Consider the following 23,748-nt stretch of genomic DNA (forward strand, 5'->3'; position numbering starts at 1 on the left):
TTGGTTTGATCTCATTATTTTGAAAGGTAACGTAACTGATATGAAAGATTTGATTGCACAGCCAGTGTTGGAATCTGACCATATTATATGCGAACTCAACTTTCATTGAAACGTTGATCCCGCTAGTACATAATACAAAGCAGGGAAACGCTGAAATTGAAATCTTCAACGTCTACATTCCGCCCTGCTTAAAAGAGCTGACAAAATTGTTCTTGGGGACATCTACTTCCCAACTTCCGACGATCAACGTAGTGAGCATATTTTACGAACCTGATAGATGACGTAGGGGATGAGAGATGCCAAGGAAGGGTCCTGACCGGCTTTAACATGGCAAAGTGCAGGATTTATCTTGGTCCCTCTCTCATCTCAAGAGGACACTGACCTCCCCGTAGTGTCATCTGGGGAGCTGCCTTTAACACCCGTTAAAGTTAGTGAGCTAACATGTGCCGCGCGTTCACCCATAAGAACGTTAAAAACTTGGGTTTGGGCGCAGGGTTAGTAACCCTCCCCTAGAACAAGCACCCTACTATGAAAAAACAAAAGAAAAGAAAAACAAATCCCTCTAAAGTTGACGACCCCCGCAAACGTTTTAAGGACCATGATCTGCGAAAATGCACCTGGAATGTTCGCACATTTTATAGAGAAGGTGCAGTTTACGCATTGACAGATGTACTGGAAAAGTACAAGGCCGACATTACTGCCATACAGGAAATACGATGGATTGGGAAAGGCGTCACAACAACACCTAAAGGTGACGCACTGTATTATAGCTGCCATGACGTAAAGCATGAGTTTGGTTGCGGATTCGTAGTTATTCGGAGACTAAAATATCTGGTATCCAGCTTCACCCCAGTGAATGAAAGACTCGCTGCAATTCGATTAAAAGCAAAATTCTTCAACATCAGCTTTATTTGCGCTCATGATCCCACCGAAGACAAGGACGAACAGACCAACGATATATTTTACGAGCGCTTAGAAGAAACTTATGGCCGTTGCCCTGTCCATGACATTAAAATTATACTAGGCGACTTTAATGCCAAAATTGGAAAGGAGAATATCTTTGGCCCAACAGTCGGGAAATTCAGTCTCCACAGTGAAACATCTGACAATGGTATGAGGCTGATAGACTTTGCAGCTGCAAAAAACATGGTAGTTAGCAGTAGCAGATTTAAGCATCTCGATATTCATAAGGGCACCTGGCTGTCGCCAGATCAAAGAACAAGAAATCAAATTGATCACGTTGTGATAGATGGAAGATATGCATCAAGCGTGTTGGATGTACGATCGTTCCGAGGTGCAAACATAGACTCGGACCACTACCTTGTTGCGGCAAAGGTACGTACCAGATTAAACGTAGCAAACAAAGTGCGAACAGACACAACACGGAAGTTGGACATTGGTAAGCTGCAATCACAACAGATAGCCACAGCATATTCCACTCAACTAGCCCAATTGCATAAAGCACTCCTCATCCCGTTAACATATCAGAACAATGGCAAAACATTGCCCACTCCATGCAAACAGCCGCAAAATCCATACTTGGATACCAGAGACCTCCACCAAGGAATCCATGGTATGATCAGGAGTGTCGTGCTGTTACCGAAGAGAAAAATGCGGCATATAGAGCTACTTTACAATCAGTAGCAACGCGTAGCGCACGAGAGAGAGAGGTATCGGGAGAAAAGGAGAGAGGAGAAACGTCTTTTCCGCAAGAAAAAGAGAGAAATGGAAAAGCGGGAGTGTGAAAAAATCGAGATGTACAGGAGCCAGAATGAAGTCCGAAAATTCTACCAAAGAGTAAAACATCAAACAGATGGCTTTGGTACAGGCACATCCTCCTGTAGAGACCAGCAAGGTAATCTGGTAACAGATACAGATAGCGTGCTCAGGATGTGGAAGGAACATTTCTCCAATCTGCTGGTATCCAATAGTAGCGAAGTCGACGAAGATACCACAGATCCAATCCAAGAAGATGGTATTGAATGTATACCACCCGGCCAAGATGAGGTAAAGACAGCAATAAACCGGCTGAAGAATAATAAGGCAGCAGGAGCTGATGGCCTACCAGCCGAGCTGTTTAAAACCGGAGGCGACACGCTGATAAGATGTATGCATCAGCTAGTTAGCTCCATCTGGCAGGAAGAACGCGTACCCGATGATTGGAACCTGAGCATCCTGTGCCCCGTCCACAAGAAGGGAAATAAGATTGTATGCTCTAACTATAGGGACATAAGTCTACTCCCTATTGCCTACAAGATCGTGTCAGGGATATTGTGCGAACGACTAAAGCCCATGGTCAACGAAATAATTGGACCATACCAATGCGGCTTTAGAGCTGGCAAGTCCACCATTGACCAGATATTTACCCTGCGCCAAATCCTGGAGAAGACCCAAGAGATACAGATCGACACCTACCACCTTTTTGTCGATTATAAAGCAGCCTTCGACAGCCCGCTACGTTCAAAGGTATTCCAAGCCATGTCTGAATTTGGTATCCCCGCAAAGCTCATTCAATGACTCGAACTGACACAAGATCTGCAGTTAAAATAGGAAAGAACCTCTCCGAAGAGTTTTGTACCAAAAGAGGTGTCAGGCAAGGAGACAGCCTTTCGTGTGACCTTTTTCAACATCCTGCTAGAAAAGGTTATACGAGAGGCAAACGTCAAAAGAAGTGGCACAATCTACACCAATAGCCACATGTTACTTGCTTATGCTGATGATATAGACATCATGGGACGATCAGTAAAAGAAGTAACCGATACCTTTATGAAGGTCGAAGGAGAATCTGCTAAAGTGAGTCTGGCGGTAAACGGCGAGAAGACCAAGCTGATGGTGTCGACGCGCAATGCGTCCATTGAGATCGGACCAACTGTTAAAGTTGGTTCCTATAATTTTGAGGTAGTAAAAGTCTTCGTATACCTCGGCACCGCCGTAAACACAACAAACGACATCAGTTGTGAAATAAAAAGAATTGTATTGGCCAACTGATGCTACTTTGGCTTAAGTAAGCACTTTAAAAACAAAGCCACAACTCGTGAAACAAAAATAACGCTCTACAAAACACTCCCCTTGCTGATGTATGGTTCCGAAGCCTGGGTACTTGCGCAAGCAGATAAGGCAGTGCTTGGTGTGTTTGAGAGAACAATTCTTCGAAAGATCTACGGACCGATCTGCGTTGACGGTGAATATCGACGTCGTATGAACCACGAGCTGTATCTGTTATACAACGACATCAACATAGTTAAACGTATCGAGATGCAGCGATTGCGTTGGCTAGGCCATATAATAAGAATGAGCGATGATGAACCCGCTAAAAAGGCGTATAAATTCGAGCCACATGGCGGTGCACGCAGAATTGGCAGGCCAAGGAATAGATGGCACAAACAAGTGGATGATGAGATGACTAGGCGCGGTATTCCAAAAAGCGAAGCACGAAACAGAGTGAATTGGAGATCTTTTCTTAGTTCGGTCTATGGAACAAATGTTCTGTAATGGGCCAGCTAAGTAAGTAGACGAAAGAACTTTGCCCAGTAAAAACTGAGGCTTAAGTCAATTTGAAGATCCCCTCGCGGATCCCTTCGATATGCCTAACGTCAATAGCCCTTGGGTCCCTGATTTCAACGATTGTATATATTTGTGTTGTGGAAGTCCATACTTCCCACGATACGGGCCTTCAAAAATCTGTAGGTACCCTTGGTTTGATCTCATTATTTTGAAAGGTAACGAAACTGATATGGGTGCCAACGTGGTGCAATGGTATGCACACCCGCCTTGCACGCTGAAGGTCGTGGGTTCGATTCCCCGGCCAGGCAAACATAAAAATGTTCAACATTGGCAAAATACCCCTCAGTAATGTTGGCGACATTTTCTGAGTATTTCAGCCATATAAAACTTCTCTACAAGTGGTGTCTTAGGACACGCCGTTCGGACTCGGCGATAAACTGTAGGTCCCATATCATTGAGCTAATATGAATCGGGGTGCACTCATTGATATGAGAGAAGTCTCCCTTGTCCCGTATGGGATGTTTGTCGAAAGAAAGATTTTATTGCACAGTCAGTGTTGGAATCTGCCCATATTATATGCGAACTCAACTTTCATTGAAACGTTGATCCTGCTAGTAATACAAAGCAGGTAGACGCCGAAATTGAAATCTTCGACGTCTACATTCCCGCTGACAAAATTGTTCTTGGGGACTTCTACTTCCCAACTTCCGAGATCAACGTAGTGAGCGAACCTGATAGATGAATCCGACTTCACCTCCAACAACGAGGACTTCTCTATAAGAATTACTGACAGACGTTGGAATTCCGGACATTTCCATAGCTTCTCCCTGTTATTTCGTTGAGACCCAACAACTCTCCTTCACAAATTATAATAAAACTAACTGGCATGGATTTACTGTCTTGGCTTCATGTCATAATGTGTACTGCCGTCATTTTATTGAACATCCATTTTCTCTGAACAGTGCCAAGCGAGGTGTTATCCGGGGATATAAGAATTTCAAATGAAATTTGATAAACAACTTCTTAACATCCAGTAAAATCGAGGCAGTTATCTGCAAATTCAAACCATTATATTAAAGAAGCTCGCTTTAAAAGGCTCGGATTACCTGGAAAGAGTTATAAATTGCGCAATTGTTAGTTCTGAGCATCTGGAGTGTTGTCCGATTATTTCAATTCTGAAGGCCCATAAATCCGCTACCAATGTAGAATCCTTCAGCCCGATTTATCTTCTGTTACGCGTAGAAAAAGTTTTAGAATCCTTGTTACTCCGTGAAAGAGCACTTCCATCTTGTTAACCACCTACATGGTTTCAGGTAAGCGCGTAGCACAATAACAGCTTTGCAGGATATTACGACTAAGATTGCGCGAATGACCTAAACAAACGGCGGCTGATTTCAGGCATCCACCCTCTTTTTCAGCAACCCAAGTGCTGCCTGCAAGCGACTTTAGGATCTTGTTCCTACTTCTGATCTTATCGCAAATAGCTGTGGATTGCGTGGACGACTTAAATACATCCAATATTTTGGTGTAGTTATTGGACAACATCGACCAATATGTCCTATGGGAGCCTCATTTCAGCCGTCCAATTGGTGAACAGTGTGGCGATTAGCTGCGGATATTTTCATATTCCTCAGATGGAAAAACTGCACTAGGTCAGCTATGTAGACATTTAACCTATCAAATATGCCATCGACGATAGGACCCAACGCCAAGATCGTACAATCATCCGCATACATTACGATCTCTATTCGGAACAGTTCCGGAGATATAACCTCGCCTTGGGGACCTCCCTTTTTCACTCTATGGGTTTTGGGCTTCTTATTTCTGAATTCTACAAACAACTGGCTTGCCGGGAGGTTTGTCTGCTCAATGTCGTCAAACAGTGTGGAGTACCTGGGTGAATCAAAGGTAGAGGTTAAACAGTTCTGGAGATATCCCTCTTTCACTCTACACGTTTTAGAGTTCTTGTTTCAAAAATCCACAAACGACTGGCATCCACAAATATAGTTGATTATGCAACGCTTCAAACACGACTGGAGGGTAGTATTCTCTATGTCATCGAACAGTTTGGCATGGTTGACGGTATCGAGGGCCTGCGATAGGTCAAGAACCATGACTGATCGGTCGCACGGCCTGTTCTGTTTCAGTCTTCTACTGACATGTGTGGATATGACGTATAATGCTGTTGTAGTACTATGCATTTTCCGGAATCAATGTTGTTGGGCAACTGGAAAACAGCTTCACATCGTGGAAAGGAATGGTGCCTCTAAAATGGTGGCTACTGGTGATAGGATGGAAATCATCATTGCATCAGAATTTAAAATTCACGACGTAAATGCTAAGATTTCCGACTATCCATAGTTCCTTCCGGAAGCGCAATCTTACATTATCCTCTAAAAGTCATCCTCACTTCCTGAACACAAAATGTAAGCCTAGGGCTAGAGATATCTATTGGATTATATTATATACCCGAAGTCAATAATCCAAAAATATTGGGGGTAATCTTCAAAAACATTCTCAACTTCTCCTCACACCAAAAAGTGAAAGCCTGGAGTCATATCCTTAAATCACTAACTGTGACGGACATCGGTCCTTCCTTAATGACACACAATGGAGATATTTGCAACAATCCCAAAACAATGCGTTCCGAGTTGCAACGGGTTGTCTACAAATGTCCAGTGTGGATCGAGAATGCTGTCAGGCAGGTAACATAATGTGTTGCTCCGTCCTCTTTGCCGTGTCACTTCAGCCATCGCACTGTGATGAAAGATCCACCTCCCTAACCCACTCGTAACATCCATGATGGCATTCCATCGGACGTCAACAGATTATCGATAGCGAACTCCATGAAAACTGTGAATCAATTTGATGTCTCCGAAGCCATATACGGCTATAGGTGCAATAAAATCCTAAATCAACATCCTCCTGCAAATTCGGACAGTAAACTGTAACTTCCCAACCAAAGACGTTCCATTCTGGCACAACTTCGATCCGGGTTCGGTAATGTTCTCAATTCCTCAACAAGCATCATCCCCGTTACCACCAAAGCCCTCACGATACGTTGCATTTCTTCAATCGCTCATCTAACCCAAAACAAGTCGATGTCGTTCTACGGATTTGTGGTCGAAACCAATTAATACAAATAATTTATGTATTTTCCATTTGCTAAAGGCCCTCGATTTCATCCGAAATGTTACAACAAAAAGTAGAACAAACGTAGAAATGAATTGAAACCCTTCTGTTTCCATTAGCGAAGACTCTGTTCGACTTATCTTTCCTTTACCGACCCAATTCAGAAAATTATGAAAAAATTACCACAGATAGTGCTTTTTATCCCAATTCCAACCATGTATTGCTTTTGTTGCGGAAATGTATAATTCCCGAGATATGACCCGAAATATGAACTCTTGAATATTTTTCTGGTCAACTTTTGTAGCAAAGTGCCATTTATCGACATTTTCCGAAAAGTTTGCACCTTCTCAAGACCAAAACTGCCTGAAAAAACGTTCCAATGCTTTTGCGATGTATTAGAGAGTTTTCAATTACTGTCTTGGCTACAATGTTTGTCTTTGTGTTGGATCGAAAATCTCAATGGTTTGGCTGTTATATGCCAAAATATCCAAAAAACGTAAAGTCAAAATCGGGAGGCTCGATTTTCACGGTAGATATATGGTCCAGTGGACTTTTTTGCTCAGTTCAATCCCAGGAATCAGAAACGCGAAGTGCTCATTAATTTTTTTTCCCTCCACACAAATCGCCCCACCCTAGTATGTATACTTCCCGAAAAATTAAATTTAAAAGAAAATTTTGTTCCCGATCCCGAGATTTGCACCTGTCCATAGGAGAAAGTCTTAAATCACGGCCAAAGGCCGGCTATTTAGAGAAAAATATCTAATTTAAAAGAAAATTTTGGTCCCATTCCCGAGATTTGCACCTGTCCATAGGAGAAAGTCTTAAATCTCGGCCGAAGGCCGGCTATTTGGAGAAAAAATATTTAATTTAAAAGAAAATTTTGTTCCGGTTCCCGAGAATTGCACCTGTCCATAGGAGAAAGTCTTAAAACCCGGCCGAAGGCCTGCTATTTAGAAAAAAAATAGGTTAGGGCCTATGTGGATCTTTTGAGGCCCATATCTCGGGAAGTATACATAAGAAAAGCAATACATCGTTGGATTCGGTGTAAAAAGCACTATCTGTGGTAATTGTTTTCAGAATTATCTGCGATGTTTTGCCAAAGTTATAGGTAAGGGCCTTTGTGGATCTTTGGAGGCCCATATCTCGGGAAGTATACATTTCCGCAACAAAAGCAATACATGGTTGGAATCGGGATAAAAAACACTATCTGTGGTAATTTGTTCATAGCTTTCTGCGGTGGTTTGCCAAAATTTTAGACTAGGGCCATTGTGGAACTTTGGAGGAACTTCGGGAAGTATACATTTCCGCAACAAAAGCAATACATGGTTGGAATCGGGATAAAAAGCACTATCTGTGGTAATTTTTTCATAATTTTCTGCGTTGGATCGGTAAAGGAAAGGAGTTCCAATACCTTTAGAAGTTCTGCCCTTAGGATACCTTAATGAGGTCTTCGCCCACAGAAATGTTAAAAAGAGGCTTTGTTCAAAGAACACTTTTAAAAGTAGTCTGTCCATAAAAGGTCCTAATTTATAATAGAAAGAGATAGTGAAAGGAGAAATCTCCCACAAGAGAACATTTATAATTGCGATGATTGTAAAATAGTGGCAATCCCCACAAATCAGCGATGGCACATTCAAGTCTGAGCGGATTTTATTATGAAATTTCACATAGAAGAAAAACCAATTTAACCTTCGTTGGTAGTAGTAGACTTTACTTCTCCAAGCATTAAAGATTCCAAAACAATAGCCGATATTTTTTTTTTTTTTTAAAATTCCCCGAACTTCTGCTGATGGTAGTTTATCAAAAAGCGACTACTAAAACAACAAATGTTGGGTCTTATAAAAAATTATTTTTTTTTATTTTTATCAAGACAACATTCCATTACAGAATGTTTCTTAAAACGACTCTTATTTTAAATTACAAAAGCATATACTTCACACAATTGGAGATGACTGCTGCTGTTGCTGAAGATGATTACCACCAACGTCCACATCATCATCCTCTCCTCTTATGGTATCACTTGACAACTAATAATGTAACAATGTAATTTTTAATGAGGTGTTTAAGAGGTTTACGCGTTTTGTTATGTTTAAGGCGAAAAAATCAAGAAATCATCGAAATCATGGATGTCGTTAAGGTGAATGAATTTCATTCAAAAAATTACTTTTTTAATTTTAAATAATAGTACAATGTCTGTCTGTTTGTATGGAATTAAAAAATCTCTATTAGAATATTAAATTAAAAACGCACTTCCAAACGCGGCGCTTTATTGTTGGACCTTAGATTTAGTGGTGACAGCAAAGTAAGCAATACCACCAACAAGCAAAGCAGCAACAAGTTCAGCCTTAACCCAGGGACCCTTGTAGGCACTCTTGGTGTTGACGGTAATGTCAACCAATGATTTGACATTGGAAACCTTGCCACCATCACGTTGAACTTTACGCAAGTTAGCATAGCCATCTTCATCGAAAAGACGTACTACAACATTGCCACTGGAACCCTTTTTGATTTCTTCAGTCCAGCTGACCTAAAAGCAAGCAATCAGTTGTTGACGTAGACATTAGTTATGTGTTTGATGTTGTTGTTGTTGCTGTTTTCGACATACCTGATATTTTTCATCACCAACTTGGGCAACTGGAACAACTTTGCCACAGGGGAATTCAGCAAACAAGTTGGGTTTGGCTCCATTGCCGCACTTCAATGTGAATTCACCAACATGGGCCAATTGAGTCAAAATTGTGGCATCTTGTGTACTGAATGAAGTGACTGTAGCCTTGGGGCTGGTGCAGGCAGTGCTACCATAGGCGGAGACAACGAACAAGGAGATCAACAAAGCACTTACGAATTGACGCATTTTGTTTAATTTGTATTTTGATTTTGTTTTTATTCAAAAGAAATCACTTTTTTTCAGCTGCACTTGACACGACGCAACCAACTCTTGTTCGATAAAATTTATTAAAATAAATGCAAGTCGCTCTCTGGTCTGTCACTTAGTCGGCTAGTTGATTCGTAGAAAAAAACACTTTCTCAATTGACGTTTCAACTGTCAAAATGCCACGACAACATTGACCACGTCACAAAATCGTATCGTCCGTATTTGTTGTGACAGACGTAAAAGTCATTCGCGACGTAACGTAAACGTATAGGGTTGCCATCCGTTGGTGTGTTAATGAGAATTTTTAGATTAGGTTGAGAATGGAACCACCAATATGATATTGACTTACAAGTTATAAACAGACTGTATATATATTAGTTTTAAACTTTAAGTTATTTTATTTATTTATTTATTTATTTATTCAATCCATATACTAATACAAAAGCCTTCAAGGCCAATAAATAGTATTAACAAAATATTAAATTCCGAGTAGAAATAATTATAAAATCTAATTCTTAATGCGTGTTGGTATAATTGGCTCCCCAGCCATTAAAAAATGAAAATCAAGAAAGAGAAAAAAGTATAGCTAAAAAGTGGCCAATAAGCAGCAAACATAATTACAGTACAATAAGCAAGGTACATGTCGAGTTTCAATATTGCAACCAAACACCATAGAAGTCATTTAATGGACTTTCATAGACTCAATAAAAAGCGGGAAAATTGTTGTTACATAGCAAACGTCATGGAAGACACAAGAAAATCAAGCAATAAGCACAAACATTGTGAGCAAGTCTATATTTCAGGTTGAGAAGTAATATGATTAAGCACTTTAAGCCGAAAAGCATTATTGGAATGTGAAAAAACTCTCAGATCAAGAGGTAAATAATTCCATAATCTCGCAACGCGTATTAAGAGCGACTTTTCAAAAGTAGAGTTGTATATTCTAGGTATAAATAGTTGTGTATTCCTCGGTGAAGCAATAAAGCTAAACATGTTAGCCAATGAAGCAGGAGTACCAGTCTTAATTATTTTGTGAAAAGTGCACAACAGCTTACAATTGACAAATTTCTCGAAATCAACACCCAAAAAACTCTCAACATAACTAGATATATGTTCACGACGTTTCACACCAAAGACAAACCGGGCAACAGAGTTGACAATACGTCCCAGCCTTAATAAATTTCGTTCTATCGTACCAGAAACCACTTCTAAGCCATAATTGATACAAGGCATGAGTAGAGCTGAAGCTAGTCTTCGTTTGACCCATGTAGGAAGGTATACATTAATAGAATACAATCTGCGAATGGTACTAAAGATATGAAATGTAATTACCGTATAGTAGTTGAAAATGCAATTGAACTTTAATCGGCCTATAGGCTTATATTGCATAAAATGAAATAAATAAATGTAGAAAACAGTGGCTCAATTCCGTTTCTATGAAAATGTGAAATGAACAACTTTAAGTGTGTCTGCGTACTCGATAATTTGTAATAATTATTACTAATGTTTAAAATTTTGACAGTTGTATAAAGGAAAAGTTGCTGAAAAAATTGTTTCAGCAACATTTAGTAAAGGGGAGTACCCACTAACAGTCAAAACTGACAGCATGGTACAATTATACAGGTAGCATTATCATGCCAGCTGATGGTAACATAATGTGTCAATTGCATTGAATTGATGTCAAATTTTGACATCTTATGTTGCCAAAAATTGCCGATGCGGCTACCTGTGTATTTGTACCATGACTGACAGTCAACGTACTTTTAGGACAATTTTCCGGCAAATAACAACTTTTATTTAGCTAAAAACCTTTGAAATACAATATTTACGGTATTATTTAGAGATTACAAAAGAAATTTTTCAGTTAGGCTTTGATATTCACGAAATAGACCTCGATGACTGTCAGTTTTGCTTGTCAATGTGTACTATACTTAAGTAAAAAGACACACCATTTATAAAGGAACTAAATGTCAAATGAAAAAAAATTATAACGAAAATATTTTTCATTTCAAAATTACATAGAACAAGAATCCAGCCCCAGGATTTTGGTAACGTGTTTTCAAAAATGTTTCCAAAGCCACCGGACCAAAAAATTGAATTAAATCATATTAGATTTATGTTTACTTACGTACATTACCTCCAGCTGTACAGTAAAAATGCTTAAAGCTATATCTATTATATAAATTTAATAATAAATTTCAACTTACTATTCACAAATATATTACAAGAAAATCACTAGGTCGGGATGTTCGGAATTTTCGATCCATAATTGAGGGGAGTATAGAGAGTATAGATTTTTTTTAGAGCTTTCGGTCACGAATGTCTCGAAGTTATGATTACGACTTTTTTTACAACCTCGCATCCCTGTGTCACATTTTGATAAGTTTTTACCAAAGATTATATAAAATCTTAATTATAAAATAATCTGACAAAAAATGACACGATATGATTTTAACATTTTTATTTACCAGCACTTTGGACCATTTTTTGATTTTTTTAAATGATCATTTTTTAAGAAAAGTTATAAATTTATTTTTTATTTTTCTTTTTACTTACTTTTATTGATTATTTATTGATTTGTCTTTATTATTTAAAAACACAAACTTCAGGGGCTCAATTCTGTTTTTATGAAAATGTGATCGTGTCAGGGATATTGTGCGAACGACTAAAGCCTATGGTCAACGAGATAATTGGACCATACCAATGCTGCTTTAGACCTGGCAAGTCCACCATTGACCAGATATTTACCCTGCGGCAAATCCTGGAGAAGACCCAAGAGATGCAGATCGACACCTACCACCTTTTTGTCGATTATAAAGCAGCCTTTGACAGCCCGCTGCGTTCCAAGGTATTCCAAGCCATGTCTGAATTTGGTATCCCCGCAAAGCTCATCCGGCTTTGTAAAATGACTTTAACTGACACGAGGTCCTCAGTTAAAATAGGAAAGAACCTCTCCGAAGAGTTTGGTACCAAAAGAGGTTTCAGACAAGGAGACAGCCTTTCGTGTGACCTCTTCAACATCCTGCTAGAAAAGGTTATACGAGAGGCAAACGTCAAAAGAAGTGGCACAATCTACACCAATAGTCACATGTTACTTGCTTATGCTGATGATATAGACATCATGGGCCGATCAGTAAAAGAAGTAACTGATACCTTTATAAAGGTCGAAGGAGAATCTGCTAAGGTGGGTCTGGCGGTAAACGGTGGGAAGACCAAGTTGATGGTGTCGACGCGCAATGCGTCCATTGAGATAGGACCAACTGTTGAAGTTGGTTCCTATAATTTTGAGGTAGTAAAAGACTTCGTATACCTCGGCACCTCCGTAAACACAACAAACGACATCAGTTGTGAAATAAAAAGAAGAATTGTATTGGCCAACAGATGCTACTTTGGTTTAAGTAAGCAGTTTAAAAACAAAGCCACATCTCGTCAAACAAAAATAACGCTCTACAAAACACTGTTACTACCCGTGCTGATGTATGGCTCCGAAGCCTGGGTACTTGCGCAAGCAGACATGGCAGTACTTGGTGTGTTTGAGAGAAAAATTCTTCGAAAGATCTACGGACCAATCTGCGTTGACGGTGAATATCGACGTCGCATGAACCACGAGCTGTATCTGCTATACAACGACATCAATATAGTTAAACGTATCGAGATGCAGCGATTGCGTTGGCTAGGCCATGTCATAAGAATGAGCGATGATGAATTCGCTAAAAAGGCGTATGAATACATGCCACATGGCGGTGCACGCAGAATTGGCAGGCCCAGGAATAGATGGCGCAAACAATTGGATGATGAGATGAAAAGGCGCGGTATTCCAGAGTGCAAAGCAACAAATAGAGAGGAATGGAGATCTTTTCTTAGTTCGGCCTATAGAACAAATGTTCTGTAATGGGCCAGCTAAGTAAGTAAGTAAGTGAAATGAAAACTTATAAAGCAGAAAACTATCAACTTTTTATACCCTCCACAATAAAATATTTATACCCTCAGCATTTATGCTAACGATGGTATATCGCTTTCATACGAGCAAAATGTGCCTCATCGAAATAATGGTTTTAGACCCCAAGTATGTTTGGACGAAATGTGTTTCAGACAATTTGGAGTCGATTGAGCCATGTCCGTCCGTCTGTCTGTCTGGCTGGAGCGCACGCTAACTCTCGAACGGATGAACCGATTCGGTTCAAATTTTTTCGTAATATTTTGTGCAAACTTAGTTTAAGTTCTAAGATGGGCTATATCGGTCTACTCCTTCGGGTACCTCCCCACAAAAGTTCGAAAATGTTCGGAAAATTTGTGCGCACGATAACTCTTGAAGGGAGTAACCGAATTGGTCCATACTTTGGCCATCGTAAAATGTGTACCAGACTTAGATAATGTTTCAATATAGCCTCAATCGGTCCACTCCTTCGGGTACCTCCCACACAAAATTTCGGAAAAGTTCAGTTTAGAGCCATCTCTCGAATCGCTCTGATTTTTGTTTTAGCAACTTGTATTCACTGCCCTCCATACGACGATACAAGTTTCATTAGGGGCAAATCCATACTTCCTGAGAAAAAGCCTGAAAGTTGCAAAAAAAAACCCCCTATGACATCGTGTGAGGTGGTTGGAGCGCAAGATAACTCTCGATCGGATCTGCCGATTCGGTCCAAAATTTGGCCTTAGTAATATATTGTCCAAACATAGTTTAAGTTTGAAGATAAGCCATATCGGCTCACTTCTGCAGGTACCTCCACCACAAAAGTTAAAAAATGTTCGGAAAATTTGTTCATGCGACAACTCTTGAAGGGAGTGGCCGAATCGGTCCATCTATATATATAAAAGAGTAGTGAGGTGAGTGACTGACTGACTGACTGACTGATTGACTGACTGATTCATCAGCGCCCAGACGAAACCGCTGAAGCTAGAAAGTTGAAATTTTGGGTGTAGGTTGCTGTTGGTGTGTAGGGGTGAGATAAGGCTGGGTTTTTGGAAATTCGACCTAGAAGTGTACGAAAAGTACTAAAAGGTACTAAATATGGTACCCTTTGTATTAGGCAAACGGTAAGAGCTAGAATTCTGAAATTTGGAATGAGGGTAACTGATGGAGAGCTAGAAAGATGTACCAAAGGGTTTTTGGAAATTCGAACTACAAGGGTACGAAAAGTACTAAATGGTACTAAATTTAGTACAATTTTGATTTGGGTGAACGGATTGAGCTGGAATAATGACATTTGAAATTAGGGTCACTGGTGGAGAGTAACAAAGAAAGGTTTATGGAAATTCGAACCATAAGTGCACGAAAAGTACTAAATGGTACTAAATTTAGTACAATTCGGATTTGGATGAACGGATAGAGCTGGAATCCTGAAATTTGGAATGAGGATCTCTGATGAAGAGTAAAAATGAAAGGTTTTTGGAAATTCGAATTACAAGAGTACGAAAAGTACTAAATGGTACTAAATTTAGTACAATTTGGGTTTGGGTGAACGAATAGAGCTGGAATCCTGAAATTTGGAATGAAGGTCACTGATAGAGAGTAAAAAAGAAAGGTTTTTAGAAATTCGAATTACAAGGGTACAAAAAGTACTAAATGGTACTAAATTTAGTACAATTTGGATTTGGGTGAACGGATTGAGCTGGAATCCTGAAATTTGTAATGAGGGTCACTGATGGAGAGTAGCAAAGAAAGGTTTTTAGAAATTCGAAACATAAGTGCACGAAAAGTACTAAATGGTACTAAATTTAGTACAATTTGGGTTTGGGTGAACGAATAGAGCTGGAATCCTGAAATTTGGAATGAAGGTCACTGATAGAGAGTAAAAAAGAAAGGTTTTTAGAAATTCGAATTACAAGGGTACAAAAAGTACTAAATGGTACTAAATTTAGTACAATTTGGATTTGGGTGAACGGATTGAGCTGGAATCCTGAAATTTGTAATGAGGGTCACTGATGGAGAGTAGCAAAGAAAGGTTTTTAGAAATTCGAACCATAAGTGCACGAAAAGTACTAAATGGTACTAAATTTAGTACAATTCGGTTTTGGGTGAACGGATAGAGCTGGAATACTGGAATGAGGGTCACTGATGAAGAGTAACAATGAAAGGTTTTTGGAAATTCGACCTGTAAGGGTACGCAAAGTACTAAATGGTACTAAATTTAGTACAATTTTGATTTGGGTGAACGGATTGAGCTGGAATACAGGCATTTGGAATGAGGGACACTGATGAAGAGTAACAATGAAAGGTTTTTGTAAATTCGAACTATAAGGGTACGAAAAGTACTAAATGGTACTAAATTGAGTACAATTTGGATTTGGGTGAACGGATGGCACTAGAATCCTGAAATTTGAAATTAGGGTCACTGGTGGAGAGTAACAAAGAAAGGTTTTTGGAAACTTGAACTATAAGTGCACGGAATGTTCTAAATGGTACTAAATTTAGTACAATTTGGATTTTGGTGAAAGGATTGAGCTGGAGTCCTGAAATTTGTAATGAGGGTCACTGATGGAGAGTAGCAAAGAAAGGTTTTTAGAAATTCGAACCATAAGTGCACGAAAAGTACTAAATGGTACTAAATTTAGTACACTTCGGATTTGGGTGAACGGATAGAGCTGGAATCCTGAAATTTGGAATGAGGATCACTGATGAAAAGTAAAAACGAAAGGTTTTTGAAATTCGAACTATAATATACGAAAAGTAATAAATGGTACTAAATTTAGTACACTTCGGATTTGGGTGAACGAATAGAGCTGGAATCCTGAAATTTGGAATGAAGGTCACTGATGGAGAGTAAAAAAGAAAGGTTTTTGGAAATTCGAATTACAAGGGTACGAAAAGTACTAAATGGTACTAAATTTAGTACAATTTTGATTTTGGGTGAACGGATTGAGCTGGAATACAGACATTTGGAATGAGGGTCACTGATGAAGAGTAGCAATGAAAGGTTTTTGTAAATACGAAAAGTACTAAATGGTACTAAATTTAGTACAATTTGGATTTGGGTGAACGGATGGAGCTGGAATCCTGAAATTTGTAATGAGGGTCACTGATGGAGAGTAAAAAAGAAAGGTTTTTGGAAATTCGAATTAAAAGTATACGAAAAATACTAAATGGTACTAAATATAGTACAATTTGGATATGGGTTAACGAATAGGGCCGGAATCCTGAAATTTGGAATGGGGGTCACTGATGAAGAGTAAGAAAGATGTACCAAAGGTCGAAAAGTCCTAAATGGTACTGAGTTTAGTATGATTTGGATTTGAAGAGTTGGAATCCTGAAATTTGGAATTAAGATTACTGTTGGAATATAGAATTGAGATATGGAGGTAGCTTTGGAAAATCGTACTAATGTGCACGAAGCAGTACTAAATGGTACGAAATTCGCTATAATTTGTATTTGCATGAACAGATTATTGTTGGAGTGTACGATTGAGGTAGTTTTGGAAATTCGTACTTATGGAAAAGTGCTAAATGGAACTACATTGGATATCGTGTACGAAAAGTGCTAAATGGTACAAAATTTGGTACCTTTTGGTATTTGCTATATGGTATAGAATTTTGTACAATTTGTGATTTTGTAAAGGTTAGAAGTGGAATTTTGAAATTCGGTATTAGAGTGGAGGTAGGGAGGAGGTTTTGAAAATTCGTACTTATTTATACAAAAACTACTAAATAGTCCCCAAATGGGTTTCAGGGGAACTGGTAAAACTGGAAAAGTGAATTGGAGTTAGGATATATGTTGAATATAAGGAAGTAATTTTTAAAACGTTTACCTATGTGTACGATAAGTTGGATAACATGTTGGTATCAAAACCATTTTAAATATTTAAGGTACTAAATTTGGTGTTGGGTGTAGGAACAAAACTGGGATTATATAATTTGGAAATACGCTATTTGTACAAAAAATACGAAATGGAAAAATATTTGTTATGAAGATCGCTCTAAAATTTGAGACAAAGTTCTGAGTTTGAAAAATTGTACTGAATATTGTTCCATTGATTTGATGTTAAAGCCAAGGAGTTTATAAATAATGTACTGAAATTAAGTAGTCAAACGTGAAGTATCTTTTCAAAAAATGTTTTTTGTTTTGCTTGGTATGTAAATTTGAAAACGTGGTCCAATGCGACAATTTTGTTAACTAGAAAGTATTTACCCCCTGATATTAAAAAATCCTAAATTAAAATGCCTTCAAAAAATTTCCGTTATATACGGTTGACATACCAGTGCACAATAAGTACAATTTTTTGTAAAGAAGTTTTCTAACCTTTCATGCCACAAATTCCGAATTTCGGTTGGAAAATGTGCAGAAGATTTTCAAAATACTCTAAATCTTCAAAATATCTCTTCTAATAAACGTGGATTGAAGTGGAGAATTTTTTAATAAAACTTTTATATCCTCTGAGTATTCGAGGTCCAAATTTAAAGAAAATTGGACAATATACATTTGTTCTTCTTTTAAAATACACTTAGTCGAGAGGTACCATTATATGGGGATATCCGAAAACGTGGATTTTTATGGCCATTTTAAATGCCGAAAATTTAACGGACCTTTTCGGGTTCTGGCCGAAACCGCTAAAGCTAGAACCTTGAATTGTGAATGTGCGTGATTGTTGTTGTGAAGGGGTGAGATAAAGTTAAGTGTTTGGAAATTCGTACTGGAAGGGAATGCTGTGTTAGTGAAGGGATAAAACCAGGAGTCAAATCTGAAATTTGCAATATGATACGTAGTTTTGGAAATTCGCAATAAAAAATATGGTAGGGATGCGATAAGGCAGATATTTTTTTTTTAAATTCTGACTACAATCGAAAAAATATTGGTAATTAAAATAGGTCTTAGTACAATAGAATCTCCAGTATTCACCATTCCCGTATTAAATATTGTTTATATATATTTCGTTTCCTTTCCGCATACGAAGTAGCGGGCACTTGCTAGTACTGTATATTTGTTCACTCCATCCGGTACCTCCCACACAAAATTTCGCAAAAGTTCACTTTAAGACCTTCTTCAGAATCGCTTCGATTTTTGTTGAAGCAACTTGCATTCGCTGCCTCATTTACATCCGTAAACATTTTTTCAGGGGCAAGTTAATACTTCTTGAGCAAACATTTCGAAAGGTGTAAAAACCCCCTATGGCACCATATGTAGTGGCTGGAGATCCACCTCCATAATGGCAGTTTTCTTTGGTGGCTGCCTGCTGTAAAAATTTCAAAACGATCCGAAAAATTTTTAGAAGTGGATCGAACCTGATTTTTCCTCTAAAAAAATATTACAATTGTTCCCACAAACATCTCAGAAAGGACAAGGAGACTCCTTTCATATAAATCAGTGAACCCAAATTCATATTAGCTCAATGATATGTGACCTAGTTTTTATCGTAATGTCCGGAGTGCCTCAGAACAGACACCGCTTGTAGAAAAGTTTTATTTTACATGGCTGAGCATTTGTGAGGAGGTATCCGAAGGGTAAGATCGATATGGCCCATCTTCGTACATGATCGACGTTTGAACAAAATATTACGAAGTGCAATGTTTGGGCCAAAATGGTTCATCTGTGCGAGAGTTAGCCCGCACCAGCCAGACAGACGGACGAGGCTATATGGTATACAAATTGGATTTCTGTCCAAAAGCATTATATCGATGAGGCACATTTTTCGAAAGGATGAAAATGTATATACTTTTAAATTGAGTGTTATTTAATTATTGTGATTTTTTTTGTCGACGACTTTTTCCAAGTGTCCGATCCATATCTGGAAGTGTATGTCGCCGAGAAAATTGTATGTATTTGGAGAAGTTTTGGTCGAAAATAGTAGGCTTAAATTCTGAAAATATGGCAACCATTTGCAGATAGTGGATTTTCAATTCCAATAAATTATCTCTTTGTATTTGTATATGAAAGGGGGGATTTCCCGTAAGTCATCAAATGCATATTTTAGAATTCATTGTATTAAATTCAATAGTAAGTATACGAAATGTGGAATTCATTTGAATATATCCTAAACAAATACCTAAAGCATATATGTATATTATTGGTCTCTTCCAGTACTGCAAGATTCTACTAATTGTTCCTATTCATGCAGGTTCTGGAATAGACATATTGATGTCTGTCCTGAATCAACCCGACACTTACTGATAACCTATGAAATGTTTTCCATACTTTGTTTTCACACCCAAAAGCAACATTAACTGACTGGTGATCTTTGAACAAACACACATTCGCACAAATGCATCGCATATACAATATTCTGCTTACTTCATTACATATAGCACAAACTTTTTTCCATACACACGAACAAACGCACTGCATAAATGCCGCAGTACAACAACAAATTACGTTTTCATAATATTGTACAATAATTTGAGACATTTATAGAAATTTTTGCATACCTTGAGAGTGCTTCAAAATACTTTGCTATAATTTTATAAAATTCCTGTAGTTCTTAGCTGTGTTTTGTCACTTTTAATAACAAGCTCAAGTTATTTGCAACTGAAGCCAAAGGTTTGCAAACTACAGGTTATTGTTGTTGCCAGATTGAGGCATTAAATACACTGCATTAAATTTTGTGGCTGATAATTACCAACGCAATGTCCCATGTATGTATGCAAGTTCTAACATATGTTGAAAATTCCCACTTTATTCCAACCAATGCCGCTATGGCGTAGTATAGAAACAGTAAGGAATCCAATCAGAGCAAACTGTGTCTTTGGAAGAATCTTTAGAAATATGGAGTTGTTCAAATTCTTACTTTGATCTTTTCATAAAATATTTGTTTTTGAAATACTCAATAATCAAAAAAAAAAAAAAAAAAAACAAGTAAGAACAGACTATAGTCGGACGGGGCCGACCATGTGATACCCTATACCACTAAACGCGTCTTCTTGGGATAAAGTTATAAGATGTGCATTAGAAATTTTACCAATTTTCACACAAAAGTTTTGATCAATTTAACCCGCTAAATATTATCCGATCATACCGTTGACTTGCACGCTACTTCTTCATCTCAAACCAAAACTACGTTTAAAATTTCGCGCCGATCGGACTATTATTGCGACCTACAGAGCGGCTACAAAATCGAGCAAAAATTTTGTTTTTGGTCCATTTCATCCCTTTAACATTTCACGATCATCGCCAAAAACTAATCAGTTCTATTCTGGTCCAAACCCGACCTCCATACTAAATTTCGTGACAATCGGTCCATAATTGCGGCCTCTAGCTTGATTACAATTTTTAATGGACGGACAGACGGACGGACGGACGGACACACATCGCTAAATCGCTTTATCTCGTCGAGATATGAAGTTTGGTATACCACATGAGGGGTCTACGACGAATATTTCGCGGCGTTACATGAATTTTTGGGAAAACAAACTTATTATACCCTTTTCCACATTGTGGTATAGGGTATAAATATCTAGTCGACAGAGATATACCCTCAGCCTGTGCAAATTAAAACACTTTTTTCACAAAAAAACTTATGTATTTAGGGGGTTTCAAAATTTTGGTAGTATGAACCGACAAAAATGCTGATTAGGATTAAAGTTCAAAAATTTTGCGGAAAAGGTACTTAAAGGAATGGACCGACATAGACCATGGGGGTCCCATAGGGGGTTTTTACAACCTTCTGGATTGTTTTCTCCAGAAGTATGGACTTGCCCCTGAAACAACTTTTACCATCGTAATTGAGGCACCGAATGTAAGTGGCTTCAACAAAAATCAAAGTGATTCAATAGCAGGTCTTAAAGTGAACTTATCCCAAATTTTGTGTGGGAGGTACGGGATGGAGTGGACAAATATAGTCCATATTCGAACCTCATCTATATCTGGTAGATATTATGAGAATGTGTAAAGTATGGACCGAATCGGTCACTCCCATCAAGAGTTATCGTGCGCACAATTTTTCCGAATACTTTTTAACTTTTGTGGGGTAGGTACCTGAAGGAGTGGACCGATATGGCTTATTTTCAAACTTAAACTATGTTTGGACAAAATATTACTAAATCCAAATTTTGGACCGAATCGGTAGATCCGTTCGAGAGTTATCGTGCGCACCAGCCAGCCAGACAGACAGACGGACGGACATGGCTAAATCAACAGATCGAATGTATTTATGGTATTTTCTAGAATTTTGTGGTACTTATTGGACATTTGAACTTGCTGACAAAAATGTGGATTAGGATTAAAATTCAAAAGTTTTGTGGACGAGGGAATGAACCGGCATAGTACATTACGGAAGTGGATCTTATTTTGAGAGTCATATCTTTTCGATATGACGATGGACTTGTCCACGGAAAATGTAACATGGCTGTAAACAGGACCACAAAGAACATCATCGGTATAAATTTCCCAAGGATCTCCGAACACACACTAAACTGGACTTGGACCAAATGTTGAACTTTTGTGGGGGAGGTATCCTAAGGAGAGGACCGATATGGGCCATTTTAGAAGTTAAACTAAGCTTGGACAAAATATGACGAAGGCCAAATTTTGGACCAAATCGGTTTATCAGTTCGAGAGTTATTGTGCTCTCCAGCTACTACATATGGTGCCATAGGGGTTTTTGAAACTTTCGGGCTGTTTTCCCAAGAAGTATGGACTTGCCACTGAAAAATTGGCAAATATAGTCCATATTCAAACCTGATCTATATCTGGTAAATATATTAGGATGCCTAAAGTATGGACCAAATCGGTCCTTCCCTACAAGAGTTATCGTGAGCACAATTTTTCCGAACATTTTTTAACTTTTGTGGAGGAGGTACCTGAAGGAGTAAACCGATATGGCTTATCTGCGAACTTAAACTAAGTTTAGACAAAATATTATGAAGGCTAACTTGCGCTCCAACCACTACACACGGTGTCATAGGAGTTTTTTTGAACCTTTCAGGCTATTTTCTCAGGAAGAATGGTTTTGCCCCTGATGAAACTTGTACCGTCGTATGGGGGGCCGTGAATACAAGTTGTTGCAACGAAAATCAAAACGATTCGAGAGCAGGTCCTAAACTGAACTTTTCCGAAATTTTGTGTGAGAGGTACCCGAAGGCGTGACCGATTGATTCCATATTGGAACCTCATCTAAGTTTGGTAGAAATTTCACGATGTGTAAAGAGTGGACCAAGTCGGTTACTCCCTTCAAGAGTTATCGTGGAAACAAATGTTCCGAACATTTTCGAACTTTTGTGGAATGGTACCGGAAGGAGTGGACCGATATAACCCATCTTCGAACTTAAACTAAGTTTGGACAAAATATTGCGAAAGCCAAATTTTGGGCCAAATCGGTTCATCCGTTCGAGATTTATCGTGCGCACCAGCCAGACAGACGGATGGACGTTGTTAAATCGACTCCAAATTGTCTGAAACACATTTCGTCCAAACATACTTGGGGTCTAAAACCATTATTTCGATGAGGCACATTTTGCCCGTATGAAAGTGTATATACCCTCGTTAGCATAAATGCTGATCAACTTCTCTGTCGATGCGCTTGACTGAGAATCAAATGACGTACTTCTCTTCAATAGATCGAAGTTATTGCAGAAGCCTGAAGAGGCTATGTGACGGTCATCCTATACTTTAAGTTAAACTAATCTAAACTGTTCTACCTTTCTGTTTAATCAAAATGGATCGCTGGTCTCCGAATAAGCTGCACATCCTACAACCTAACATGACCTACACCAAAATAGTGTACGTTTCCTGTCTATAGAAAGAAAACGTGACCAAAACCTCCAAACAAACAGGTATCGTTACATGGGGCCTAAACCAAAATGGCTTTCGAAAAAAATTGAGATATGGCCAGAAAAAAATTACAATTTAAAATATATTTTTCCCCGTTCCCGATATGTGCATCTATCTATGGGAGAAACCCTTAAAATCGAGGCCGAAGGAAGGCTATTTTGAACTAAATTTACAATTAAAAAAAAAAATCTCGTACCCGAGATTAGCAACTGTTCATAGGAGAACGATTTAGAATATTTACAATTTTAGCCGAAATTTTTACTTGTCCATAGAAGAAAGTTTCGGGATGGATCGCTCGTCTCGGAATATGCTGCACATCCTACAACCTAACCTGACTTATACCAAAATAGTGTCTGGTGCAAACGTTTCCTGTCTCTAGAAAGAAAACGTGACAAAAACCTTCAAACAAACAAGTACCGTTACATGGGGGGTCTAAACCAAAATGGCTTAACTTTACTTTATCTACAGCTCTCAAAGAAAATTGAGATATGGTTGTTCACTTACCGAAAATTTTCGTTTATTACCGAAATTATAAGC

At 38.5% G+C, this 23,748-nt stretch overlaps 3 protein-coding genes across 5 annotated transcripts in view; 1 reads left to right on the forward strand and 2 right to left on the reverse strand.

Moving 5' to 3' along the window:
- The window catches only part of LOC141406444 (cyclic GMP-AMP synthase-like receptor), a 56,832-nt gene that overhangs the window by 29,940 nt on the left and 3,144 nt on the right, over positions 1 to 23,748 (reverse strand). The window contains exon 1 of one of the 3 annotated variants that reach the window (XM_073991905.1): positions 19,872 to 20,035. The exons of the other annotated variants lie outside the window; for them this stretch is intronic. The gene's annotated coding sequence lies outside the window, so the exon portion shown is untranslated. Of the gene's footprint in view, positions 1 to 19,871; positions 20,036 to 23,748 lie in introns of those variants that run through there. 3 annotated transcript variants of the gene reach the window in all.
- Positions 8,466 to 9,756, reverse strand: Tapdelta (Translocon-associated protein delta). The gene is made up of 2 exons (XM_073956992.1): positions 9,242 to 9,756; positions 8,466 to 9,163 (listed from the first exon to the last, which is right to left on the reverse strand). The coding sequence occupies exons 1-2, from the start codon at positions 9,488 to 9,490 to the stop codon at positions 8,903 to 8,905; spliced, it is 510 nt and encodes a 169-aa protein (XP_073813093.1). The 5' UTR covers positions 9,491 to 9,756; the 3' UTR covers positions 8,466 to 8,902.
- MED23 (mediator complex subunit 23) overlaps positions 18,314 to 23,748 on the forward strand; it is a 238,667-nt gene continuing 233,232 nt past the window's right edge. The window contains exon 1 of the mRNA XM_073991869.1: positions 18,314 to 18,318. The gene's annotated coding sequence lies outside the window, so the exon portion shown is untranslated. The remainder of the gene's footprint in view (positions 18,319 to 23,748) is intronic.

Source organism: Musca autumnalis, unplaced genomic scaffold (assembly GCF_047663935.1).
Source record: "Musca autumnalis isolate F117 unplaced genomic scaffold, ASM4766393v1 scaffold_5, whole genome shotgun sequence".
NCBI classification, from domain to species: Eukaryota; Metazoa; Arthropoda; class Insecta; order Diptera; family Muscidae; genus Musca; species Musca autumnalis.